Source organism: Acinonyx jubatus, chromosome B3 (assembly GCF_027475565.1).
Source record: "Acinonyx jubatus isolate Ajub_Pintada_27869175 chromosome B3, VMU_Ajub_asm_v1.0, whole genome shotgun sequence".
Lineage (NCBI taxonomy): Eukaryota > Metazoa > Chordata > Mammalia > Carnivora > Felidae > Acinonyx > Acinonyx jubatus.
Window position 1 is genome coordinate 30,432,074 of NC_069386.1, and position 11,989 is coordinate 30,444,062.

At 51.8% G+C, this 11,989-nt stretch overlaps 1 protein-coding gene across 1 annotated transcript; it reads right to left on the bottom strand.

Annotated features, from left to right (window-relative positions):
- Nucleotides 1-1,692: 1,692 nt before the first annotated feature.
- LOC113602039 (uncharacterized) lies at nt 1,693-11,853 on the bottom strand. Its single transcript, XM_053223712.1, has 3 exons — nt 7,202-11,853; nt 5,001-5,209; nt 1,693-3,864 (listed from the first exon to the last, which is right to left on the bottom strand). The coding sequence occupies exon 1, from the start codon at nt 9,349-9,351 to the stop codon at nt 8,203-8,205; it is 1,149 nt and encodes a 382-aa protein (XP_053079687.1). The 5' UTR covers nt 9,352-11,853; the 3' UTR covers nt 1,693-3,864; nt 5,001-5,209; nt 7,202-8,202.
- Nucleotides 11,854-11,989: the final 136 nt, after the last annotated feature.

The window sequence follows — 11,989 nt, forward strand, 5'->3', positions numbered from 1 at the left end:
CGTCCCTATCTTCTAGCTGCTTTTGAATGTCTGGTTCTGGAAAGGGAAAAGCCAACAATGAAAAACAAGCAAACAGCTCCAGCACTCTAAATTTCCTGGAAGTCACTTCAGTCAAAGGGAAGGGGCTTGCTACAGTGGGGAAGGTGCCACAACAAAGGCTGCCCTCCTCTCTGTCTGCACCTCTGTAGTCAAATGCAGCCATCAGCAATCAAAGCACAGATCCCCAGTATATAGAGGACAGAGCCCTTTTACCTACCCCATCTCCCATTAGGTCCACTATACTATTTTACTTACTTTTTTTAAATGTTTGTTTATTTTTGAGAGACAGAGACAGAGACAGAGACAGAGCGCTAGCAGGGGAGGGGCAGAGAGAGGGAGACACAGCATCCAAAGCAGGCTCCAGGCTCTGAGCTGTCAGCACAGAGCCCGACATGGGGCTCGAACTCATGAACTGTAAGATCATGACCTGAGCTGAAGTCGAACGCTTAACCGACTGAGCCACCCAGGTGCCCCCAAAATACAGAATCATTATCTTGAAGATATACATACTGAAGAATTTATAGCTGATGTTATATGAAGTTTGGGATTTGCTTCAGCTAATCCAGTGTAAGCAGAGTTTGGAGAGCATAGAGGAAGCAAGATTATCTGTATTTGATAATTATTGTAAGTGAGTGATGGGATTGTTTTTTTCTTTACCTCCATATAGATAGAAACTTTCCATAAAAAGGAGGTAAAAGTCTCATTTAGATGGATGTTCGTGGGTTTATATATGTATACAGCGGTTTTCCACCCCCATCTGTGGTTTCACTTCCTGTGGTTTTAGTTACCTGTCATCAGTCATAGTCTGGAAGCAGATGATCCTGCCATATGTCAGAAGGTCACAAGCAGCCTAATGCTACGTCGCAGTGCCTACGTCAATCACCTCACTTCATGTCATTATGTAGGCATTTCATCATTTCATATCATCACAAGAAGGGTGAGTATAGTACAAAAGAGACAGGGAGACCGCATTCACAGAAACTTTTTTAAAATTACAATTGACACACAATGTTACATTAGATTCAGGTGTACAACATAGTAAATCCACAACTGTATATTATGCTATGCCCCCCGGCAAGTGTAGCTGCCACATGTCACCATACAACACGATCACAGTGTCATTGACTGTATTCGTTACGCTGTACCTTTCCTCCCCATGACTTTCACATTCCCCAACCAGAAGCTTGTATCTCCCACTCTCCTGTGCCCATTTTGCTCATGCCCCCAACCCATCCCATCTGGCAACTGCCAGCTGTTTTCTGTATTTCTGGGCCAGTTTCTGCTTTCTTTGTTTGGTTTTTCACATTCCACACACAAGTGAAGTCATATAGTTTTGTCTTCCTCTGACTTATTTTGCTTATTATAATGCCTTCTAGGTCCATCCATGTTGTTACAAATGGGATTATCTCATCCTTCTTATGGCTAATATTCCATTGTGTGTATGTATGCATATATATCACATTTATATCACACATATATCATGTATATTTATCCATTCATCTATCAACGTACACTTACGTTGCTTCCATATCTTAGCTATTGTAATATTGTGTTTTATTTATTATTTTTTTTTATTTTTTTAATGTTTATTTACTTTTGAGACAAAGACAGAGCATGAATGGGGGGAGGAGCAGAGAGAGAGGGGGACACAGAATCCGAAGCAGGCTCCAGGCTCTGAGCTGTCAGCACAGAGCCCGATGCAGGGCTCGAACTCACGGACCATGAGATCATGACCTGAGCTGAAGTCAGACACTTAACCGACGGAGCCACCCAGGTGCCCCTTGGCTATTGTAAATAGTGCTGCAATAAACACATGGGTGCATATATCTTTTCAAATTAGTGTTTCCATTTTCTTTGGGTAAATAACCAGTAGTGGAATAAGGGGATCATATGATATCTCTATTTTTAAATCTTTGAGGAACCTCCACTCCACATGGCTGCACCAATTTACATTCCCAAGAATGGTGGTGCATGAGGGTTCCTTTTTCTCCACATCCTCACCAACCCTTGTTATCTCTTGCTTTTTGATACTAGCCGTTCTGTTGTGAGGCGATATCTCATTGTGGTTTTGATTTACACTTCCCCAATGATTCATGATGTTAAATATCTTTAATTTTTTTTTTTATTTTAGAGAAAAAGAGGCACAAGTGGGGGAGAGGGGCAGCAAGAGAGAGAGGGAGAGAGAGAATTGTAAACAGGCTGTACGTTCATCACAGATCCCGACATGGGACTTAATCCCAAGACCCCAGGATCATGACCTGAGCTGAAATCAAGAGTGGGGTGCTCAATTGACTGAGACCTGAATATCTTTTCATGGGTCTGTTGTTATCTGTATGTCTTCTTTGGAAAAATGTTTATTCAGGTCCCCTCCTTGTTTTTTTTTTTTAATTTTTTAACGTTTATTTATTACTGAGAGACAGAGAGACACAAAGCATGAGCAGGAGAGGGGTAGAGAGAGGGAGAGACACAGAATCTGAAGCAGGCCCCAGTCTCCGAGCTGTCAGCACAGAGCCGGATGCGGGGCTCGAACTCACAAACTGTGAGATCATGACCTGAGCTGAAGTCGGTGGCCCAACCAACTGAGCCACCCAGGTGCCCCACCTCCCCACCTCCCTGTTTTTAAAAATTTAACTGGTTTTGCTTGTTTTTGTTTGTGTTTTTTTGGTTTTAAGTTGTAGAAGGTTTGTATATATTTTAGACATTAACTCCTTTTTAGATATATCATTGACAAATATCTACTCCCGTTCAGTAACTTGCCTTTTTGTTTTGTTAATGGTTTCCTTCACTGTGCAAGGTTTTCATTTTAGTCCCAATAGTTTATTTGTGCTTTTGTTTCCCTTGCCTGAGGAACCACATCTAGAAAAATGTTGCTAAGACCAATGTTTTGTTGCTAAGACAAACACTCTTCCGAGAGTTTTATGTTTTAGGTCTCACATTTAGATACTTATTTTATTTTTGTGTATGGTGTGAGAAAGCAGTCCAGTTTTCCCAGCACCTCTTATTAAAGAAACTGTCCTTTCTCTGTTGTATATTCTTACCATCTTTGTAAGAGATTAACTGGCCATAGAATTGTGGGTTTCTTTCTGGGCTCTTTATTCTGTTTCATTGATGTTTGCGTCCATTTTTGTGCCAGCACCATACCTCTTTGATTATTATAGCTTTGTAGTATATCTTACAATCTGGAATTGTGATACCTCTCACTTTGTTCTTTCTCAGGACTGCGTTGGCTATTCAAGCCCTTTTGTGGTTCTATACAAATGTTAGAAGTATTTGTTCTAGCTCTGTGAAAAGTGCTATTGGTATTTTTCTAGGGATTACACTGAATCTGTAGATTGCTTTGGGTAGTATGGACACTTTAACTGTATTTGACTAATGTCTTTCCAGTACATGAGCATGGACTATTTCCTACTTGTGTCATCCTCCATTTCTTTCATCAGTGTTTTATGGTTTTTGGAGTATGGGTCTTTCCTCTCCTGGGTTAAGTTCATTCCCAGGTCTTTTATTCTTTTTGGTGTAATCATAAATTGTTTCCTTAATTTCTCTTTCTGCTACCTCACTATTGGCGTATAGAAATGCAACCGATGTCTGTATATTAATTTTGTATCCTACAACTTTACTGAATGCATTTATTCTAATAGTTTTTTGATGGAGTCTTCAGGGTTTCCTATGTATAGCATCATGCCCTCTGCAGGCAGGTTTGGTGACCTCCTGGGTGACATCCAGGTGGGAAAAGGCCTTGATTCACAAAACTCCAACAGCTCCTGGGCCCACTGGGACACGAGAGAGATTTGGCAGCAGAGGGGGGATGGTCTCGGAACTTGTGACCTGGAAGGAAACAGAGACTCAGGTGTAGTCCTACTTTAGGCTCCCCACCTACAGAAGAGCCAACAGGCCCCATGAGGTGCCCCAGGAGCCCAGGACCTAGACAAAGATGACAGCCAACACCAAGATGCCAGAGAGGGTCAGCAAGAAGGTCACCATATACGGGTTGACTACAGTCGGTGACATGTTCTTCTGTCCTTCATTCATACCCCTGAGGGGCCCCTGCCCCCCAAGGTTCTACCCCAGCCCCTCAAAGACCAGCCTGATACATGCACATACCCTCAGTCAGTCTCCACTCTCCACGTACCCACAACTTTTGACTAAAAGGGCCGGGGCAGGCCAGGGTATAAGAGGGTACCCTGGGAAATACTCCCCCGACTGTTAGGATATCTAAAACTTCCCCATTAGGGTTTGTCCTAGGGAGGGAGGATTATGCAGCCCTGTTCTCTTGAGTCACCTCCATTACCATAGGAATCCTTGTAGGCGACCTGGGAGCAAAGCAGTGGGATGGACAGGGACAGAGCCTGAGGGTGAGCTGAGCCCCTCCCCTCTTTGGGCTTTGTTTTCTGGCCCTCTACAAAACAGGCTGTGTCAAGCCTCATGTGAGGCCTTGCGTGAAGATATAGTTCAGACAGTACACACCCTCGGTGGGGGCACAAGAGGAGAACCCTCATGCCTGGCATGACCTCTTTGGAGGTGATAGATAAACCTGCAACATGGAAGGAGAAAGGGTCCACCCGGGGAGGTGAGTCAGCCAGATGGCCGTCAGGCTGGACAGTCACCACCAGGGTCAGCAGGATGGTGGAGGGGTCTGGCCTGGGCCGGGAATACCCGCTCCCCCATACAGATGAGTGAGTCTTTCCTAAGCAGGTCTTTCCTGTGGGCAGGATGGGGCTTCAGGATCACTTCCCAGGGCCTGTGACAAGCAGCACACAGACCATTCTCGCAGCAACCCTAGCGCCACGCATCTTATTCCAGATGAATAAGAGGTTCAGAGAGACGGACATGCAATCTGGCCTCAATCACCCCGCCTGTCACCACCTCTGGACTCCATTCCTGCCAACAACCGGGTGCTCATCAAGTACCTGTGAAACAGGTGCTATTGTCCCCATATAACATCTGAAGAAAGGGAGGCTTACGAGTTAAGTGACTTGTCTAAAGTCACAAAGTGTGGGGCGCCTGGGTGGCTCAGTCGGTTAAGGCGTCCAACTTCAGCTCAGGTCATGATCTCACGGTCCGTGAGTTCGAGCCCTGCGTCAGGCTCTGTGCTGACAGCTCAGAGCCTGGAGCCTGCTTCAGATTCTGTGTCTCCCTCTCTCTCTGTCCCTCCTCCACTCACGCTCTATCTCTATCAAAAAACGAATAAACGTTAAAAAAAAAATTAAAGTCACAAAGTAACAGGGCTGGGCTCAAACCCCAGCTGTGTGAATGACTCCAGAGCCTGCATTTTTGACCACCACATCCCCATGGCAGGGGCTTTACTAGGACCTGAACGTGGAAGGTAGGAATACTGCTTCTTCCTTCTGCCCACCCAGAGGACAGAGCATGCAGCCCCAGGTATTGGGAGATGGCAGTGGGGAAACCAGCTGACCAAGGCTCTCTTGGGCCAGTGGTTGCCCAGGCCCTGAAGATCAGGGAGGAGTGCTGAGGCTCACCTCCCTCCCACCCCTGACACTCACTGGGAACCTCAAGATGAAACCTGTAACTCAGGGAGCCTGGAGGCAGGCAGGAATGGACACCTCACCTGCAATGAACCTTAAGTGGTGGAGGCAGGGACAGAGCTCTTGCCTGACCTTCCTCCCCTGTCTCCTGCTCCTGCAAGGTGCCCTGCATGGGAGAAGTGGTAGCTGCCCACTAGGCCATTGCTCAGATGGGGAAGGGTCTCTGGGAGCCACTGGAGCTAGGTCCCAGAAGGAGAGCATGACCTCTGGGTACCTCAAGCTGGCCCTAGGCCTACCAGGGTGGCCATGTCTCTTGTAAGGGCCTGGCAGACAACAGACATAATGTCTGAGTAGCTCTATAAGGTTCCTATTGAGGACAGTCAAGGGAATAGGCAAGACTGTTGCATTCAGCTGAGAGCCTGGTAGGCAAAGGAGAGGCCAGAAGCAGACAAAGGCCAGGTGGGCCCACACCTGGCCTTGGAGGAACAGCAGGGTGGGGAAAGAGGGGGTGTCACTCACCAGCCACAGTGAGAGAGCTCAGGCCCGTGGCTGGTTGGTCAGCACTGTCAGCACCTGGGGACCATTCACCAGGCCTGGCTCTGCACTTGGGCTTCTGCCTAGAAGCACAGGGGCCCTGACACTGGCCTGAGGTAGGGAGGGTGGTAGGGGAGGCTCCTGTGGCCATATGCAGGAACCCACACATGACAAGGCATCATGCCCAAAAGAGGCCACAGGGGCCAAGAACTTAAGCAGATGTCCTGGGACATCTTGTCCATTTAAGTCAGACCCTACCCCCACCCTCAGAATACAGCCTGCTTGAACCTCTACAAATAGATGCCACTGCAGTGGGGAAGGGGTCAAGCCCAGCCTAGCACATCTGGCAATGCTGTGTTGAATCTGCCAAGATGAGTCATACAAGACAGAAGTAGCCTCAGGTCTGGTCCAGGGCCCAGGAGCTACAGGCTGAGTGTCCCTCCAGGGGCTGGAAGATGGCAGGGCAATGGCTTGAGGCTCCAGGGGGAAACTTCAGTGGCCAAAGCCTGTCTTGGTGTGGCAGCCATGGGGGTGGCAATGCCCCGGGATCCTCCAGGGCTGGGAGAGGAGAATGCCCAGGGTCTGGGGGACTGAGGACCTTTAGTGAGACAGACTCAAAGTCCTGGGCTTCTGGATCAAGACACAGAAAAAAGCACTCTGCCCAAGGCCAGGTTGTGGACCTGGGGGATGCCTTGTCTGGTCTAAGCCACTCAAGCTACTGCCCAGATGCCATCTGTGCTCAAATGGAAGAAGAGGTGGCAGTGAAGGCAGAGCCCCAGCCCCCTATTCCCTCCTACCCTTTCCAGATATAAATGAAGGTGAAGTCTTCGCTGGACATGCCCACCCATCTTCTCTGTTGGCTGCAGAGGGGTGAGAAAGCTGTATCTGAGTAAGGAAGAGCCAAGGTCCCACTCTGCCCCTCACTGCGGGTAAACCTTGGACAATTCCTCTTTTTTTTTTTTTTTTTTTTTTTTAGCCATGTGATTCACAGGGGAAGGGTCAGGTTCAGAGGTCCCACCCAGGAGCCCAGATGACAGCTTATGGAGATACCCTGTCCTCTCGATCTGTGATCTGCTCCCATCCCCTAAGCCTCTAGGAACAACACCCTCCCAACACAAGGGCTGTGGAAGGTGCAGGGACAGCACCTGTTTTTGGGTTGCTCAGCAGGTTCAGCCTTCATCATGGGCAGAGCGTTGATCTCAGGACCACCAAGGTGATGGGCAGCTTCTTGGGCTCCAGGTGCTCCAGGTACACCCTACAGGGCACAAAACTAGAAGGGTGTTAGGCCACCTTGTGCCAAGACCCAAGGCCTGTTTGACTGTGGTGCCCCTGACAACCCCTACTAGGCCAGCCTTCCCCTCTGTCTCACAGGGATGTCAGTACCGCCTTGGAAGTCAAATTGAGCAAGGGTAACCATAGCTCCCAGCCAGCCCCAGACCAAAGGAAGCAGGGCATTGAGCTGTCCTGGAAGGAGAGGCCACGGCAGATGAGAGCCTGGCCCTGTGGGAATTACAGCTATCTGGGTCCTACTCTCCACTCTTAAATGTTACCCCCTAATATCCAACCCCTAACATGAACTCCCACCAAAAGCTCTGAAGTGAGGGGGTGTAGGGGTGGGGATGTCCTTTCAGGTAAAAGTTTTTGTGGGCAGGGAAGGTTTCAGCTGGACCTCAGGGCAGTCAGAGGGGTAGGTAACAGGTCTGCCAAGGAATCCAGGAGGCACAAAGGTGTGGTGGGCATGTTCTAGAAGATAGTGAGCATCCTTCCATTCACCACTGGGGCTGAGTGAGCCCAGGCCCACGAGCTGGCACATGTTGGCTACCACAGGGCACGGATATGAGCTAGTGGGCACAAAGTACCCCTAGGCCTCCACCCGACTCTGCACCCAGACTGACCTCTCGCTGCAGGGAGCGGACATGAACAGGGCACAGCTAGTGGGTATCAGTAGCAATGGAGGGCCCAGGTCTCTCCGTAGCCTGGAAGGGGCTTGAGAGGCAGACAGGGCAGGGCCCTAACCCCAGGCTTAGAGCCTCATCCAGCCTCATGGAGCCAAGACTTACTAGAAACAGACTCTTTTAGGAAGCTGGGTGTGAGGACAGCATGTGCCTGAGCTAAGAGAAGGCTGGTAAGAGGGAGGCCTCTAAGCTTAGCACCCACTAGGCATGACCACCCAGAGAAGGGCTGGGGCCATGGGGGGTGGGGACTTCCACCTCTCTGCCTCAGTTGGCCCTCTTTGTTGAGGAAAGCAGGGATAACCACATCTCACTGGATCCCAGGGCAACACAAAGCTGTCAGTCCCACAGGGAGGTGGAGGAGACATTCTAGGGAAAGAAAGACCAGGGGCAGTGTTGTGTGCTTGGGGCAGGGTAGGAGACATGGAGAAAACTGCTTTCTTTGAGGGCCAAGGAAAAAGGAAGCTAAGCAGAGAAGAGCTCGCAGACATTGTGCCACAGCCCCTCTTCCACCCATCTCCAAACCAGGCTTCTCCCTTCTTGGTCAACAACTTGGATGGTACTATTCTCCTTACTGTCAATGCAACTTCCCAGCTGAGCTGGTGAACACATACAGAGCCTGGATTCATCAGGAGTGGTGCATAGATGATGTGCATGGAAGTGGAGAGGAGCATGGGAGCCTTGGCAGGCAAGCCTGGGGCTTCAGACATGGTACCTGCCCTGGCCATGGCAGGCTGTACTGGAACCTGCCAGATGTGGCCTCCAACCCAAAGGTATCCGATTTCCAGGCCAGGACTGGAGCCAGACTCCTCTCCAGGGGCAAGGGACACAGTGGGATAGGACATAGGCCACCCAGACATCACTGGGAATTTGGGTCTGCTGGCCAGCTGGAAAAACAAACCTGGACGGGCTCTGCTTGAAGGCAGGGCTGGGACTGGCTGATTCAGATCACCTCTGCGAGGGGGGCAGTCCCATCCTCTGGGGCAGACTTCTGAGCTGGGGTGGAGAAGAGAGGACCTGTAGCCCACGCCCCCCAACAGATCCCAAAGCCCCTCCCACCCAAGTAGGCACCATATAAAGGGGTGCAGAAACCCTCCCAGCTGGCTGTGGGTTCCTGAGGTGGTCTCTCCATGACCAGTGGCTGAATTGGGATAGCAACCCAGCAGCCAAGGTAGGAGAGCTGACAGGAACACGGCGGGAGTTGTGAGTGCTGGTTGCTTAGGACTGAGCCCCTCTGCCCAGGTGGCCTCAGAGACACTCCCACTACTACCCAGCTCAGCCCAGAGAGCCAAGGCCTGGTGCCAAGTAGCTTCTCTGGTTGAGAAGAATGTGCTGGGGGTCATTAAACCTCTGCCCAGAGGCTTGAATATCCAGGCTGTGGAAGGACCATCAGTCAGAAAGGGGCCTGTGGTTCTGAGGCCTTTGTGTGGGTCTCGCAGCAGTCAGGAGCCTCGGTGGACACAGAGCCCCTGATGTGTGAGGAGGAAGGGGGCCTGGACTGTGTCAGGTCCATGGCACCAGACCCCCGAGAGGTCCCTGGGATGGAGCCCAGCATGAAACTGTTACAGAAGCCGTGGGTACCTCCTCTGCAAGGGTGGGCCCAGCTGGAGGTTTAGGGTCTACATGGCAGGGGCCACATGGGAAAAGGGCTACCTGCTGGGACTACGTGGAAAGCAAGTCTGGTGTACAGAGCATGGCATCAGCTGAGCCAGGAGAGGCCTCCTGAGAGCTTTCCTGAGGAAAGCTGGGAGACCAGGCTGCCAGGAGGGGGATCTAAGCTAACTCCAGATGCAACAGCATTCACAGGTCCAGAGGGTGGCTCCAAGCTGACAACTGGAAAGGACCAGGCTACCAGAAGCTGGGGTCCTAGGATGCCCCTGAGTTGCAAGGCAGTGTTGGGGAAGTGCCAGGCAGATCTGGTAAGGACCAGTCCTTCAGTTGGACACCCTTGCCACCTGCTGACTTGGTGATGCCAAGGGTGGTAGGTTGGTAGTGGACAGGGCTGGGAACACCTAGTGTGTCCTCAGGGCCAGCAGGTGGCAAGTGGAGGGGTGGCAGTGAAGGCTGGAGAGGGCGACCCTGGCTCTCTCACACCAGGGACAGAGGAGGCAGGCAGGGCCCAAGTCTGTCAGGGGACCCAGGCCTCTCTGAGTAGGGGCTTTCTTCAGGATCTCTTGCCCACTCAGAGTGGATGCAAGCAAGCCCAAACCCAAGGACACTTCAATGGAAGGGCAGAGGCTGACAGAAGCCTCTAGCTTCTGTGCTGAGCTGAAGCTTCGGCTCTTCTGACAGGATGCTTGGGTCTGGGAGGTTTATAGGGTCTGAGAAGCAGTTGCCAAGCTTGGAGTCCCAGGCTCTAAACTAGAGGCAGGAGTGGAGCGTTCTCTGGCCCCATCACCCCCATCTGAGAAGAGGTCTACAGAGGATTTGATCTGGTGGCTAGTGGAGAAAGAAGCAAGGGACCCCCTGCCAGTCATAGTAATCATAGGAGGGGCCTCTCAAGGTTCTTCCAAGGGAGCCAGCACCCTCTTCCCAGGAGCCCAGGCTTTCACTGCCTCAAGAAGACACAGAGCCTGGGAGGTGGGTCCCTCTGGGACAGAGGCAGGGGGTTTGGGATGGGAGTGTTAAATGGGATGGATCGCTCTACAGAGGTAGACACCTCCGAGGGGCAGCAGCTAGACCACCCAGGGCCAGGGTCCCTATGGAGGCAACAATGTCCCTGAAGAGCCCACCTCCCTGCCAGCCTCAGTCCAGGGGCTTGTCTTGCTAGAGATAGGAGGGGGTCTGCAGGACCTTCCCCTGACTTGGGGCCTGGAAGGGCTGCACTAGGCTGGGCTGGGGGCTGAAGGAACTGCCTGGGAAGAGGTCTGGAGTGCAGAGATCAGCCTGCAGCAGGGCTTGGTGCTCACTGGCTGGGATGTCCCTATAGCCTTCCTCAGCTGCGGCTGGGCCTGAAGGGGCAGCGGGCCGGGTTAGGGGGTAGCCCATGGGCTGGAGACACTACTCTAGGAGGGGGACTGTGGGGTCAGAAGAGGCACATTCAGGCAGGAGGGTTGGGCCTTGCTCCATCTCCCCTGTAGTGAGAACAAGGCAGAGCAGGAAGCACCTGATTACCAAGGGGGGGTTCTTCATAATCCCCTTGGCAGGCATAGCTCTGCTCTCTTCCTTCCAAAACACCGGCTCTGAGACAAAGCTGCCCCGTCACTTACCTTGAAGGCTTAACTCCTGGTGGCAAAGCTAGTGGGTCGGGCTCCTCAGCCTTTTGTACTGGGTTAGAGCCCCAAGTGGGGCAGCCAGGAGGCAGGGCCTCACTCAAGCTGGAGGCTCACCTGAGTGCCATCTTCCTTTTATTAACTGAGGCCAGAGACGCACCCAGCGTCTTGCCTAGTGAGGCCACCCGAGTCAGAGAGAAGCCTAACCAAACAGGCCTGGGCTCAGCCATTGGCACAAAGCAGAGCCAGGAGGGATCCTGTAGCTGGGCTCAGGAAAGACTCACCAACACTAGGACTGACACTGGCAGGTCTGACCAGCCCTAGTAGACCAGCCTCCGGTCTAGATGGAGTGAGACACCACCACAGCAGCCCCGAGGACGAACCTCTGCAGGAAGAGCCCAGCAGAGGCAGGGTCTCTGGAGGGCGTGCTGGGTCTCCCCACACCAGCTCACGTGTGAAGGATGAAGTACACCTTGGTGGGCATGTCCTTGGTGCTGGGGTGTGTGGTGACTAGCATTTCTCACCGGGTGGTGTGCTATAGACCGAAAGCCACCAGGACCCACAAGGGGACGGGCTTTCCCCAAGCAAGGAAGTGGCTGCCCCGTGGGTGTGACAAGGACCCACATGGCCAGAGCAAGCCAGCACAGTGGTGCCAGAGAGCCTTGGCACCTTCTGGGCTGGGAACAGGGAGAACTACTAAGGACTAGGCACCTGATGATGGCCTATTAAACCTGTGGACGCCCCGCCAAACACACAGCCAGGCCCCAGG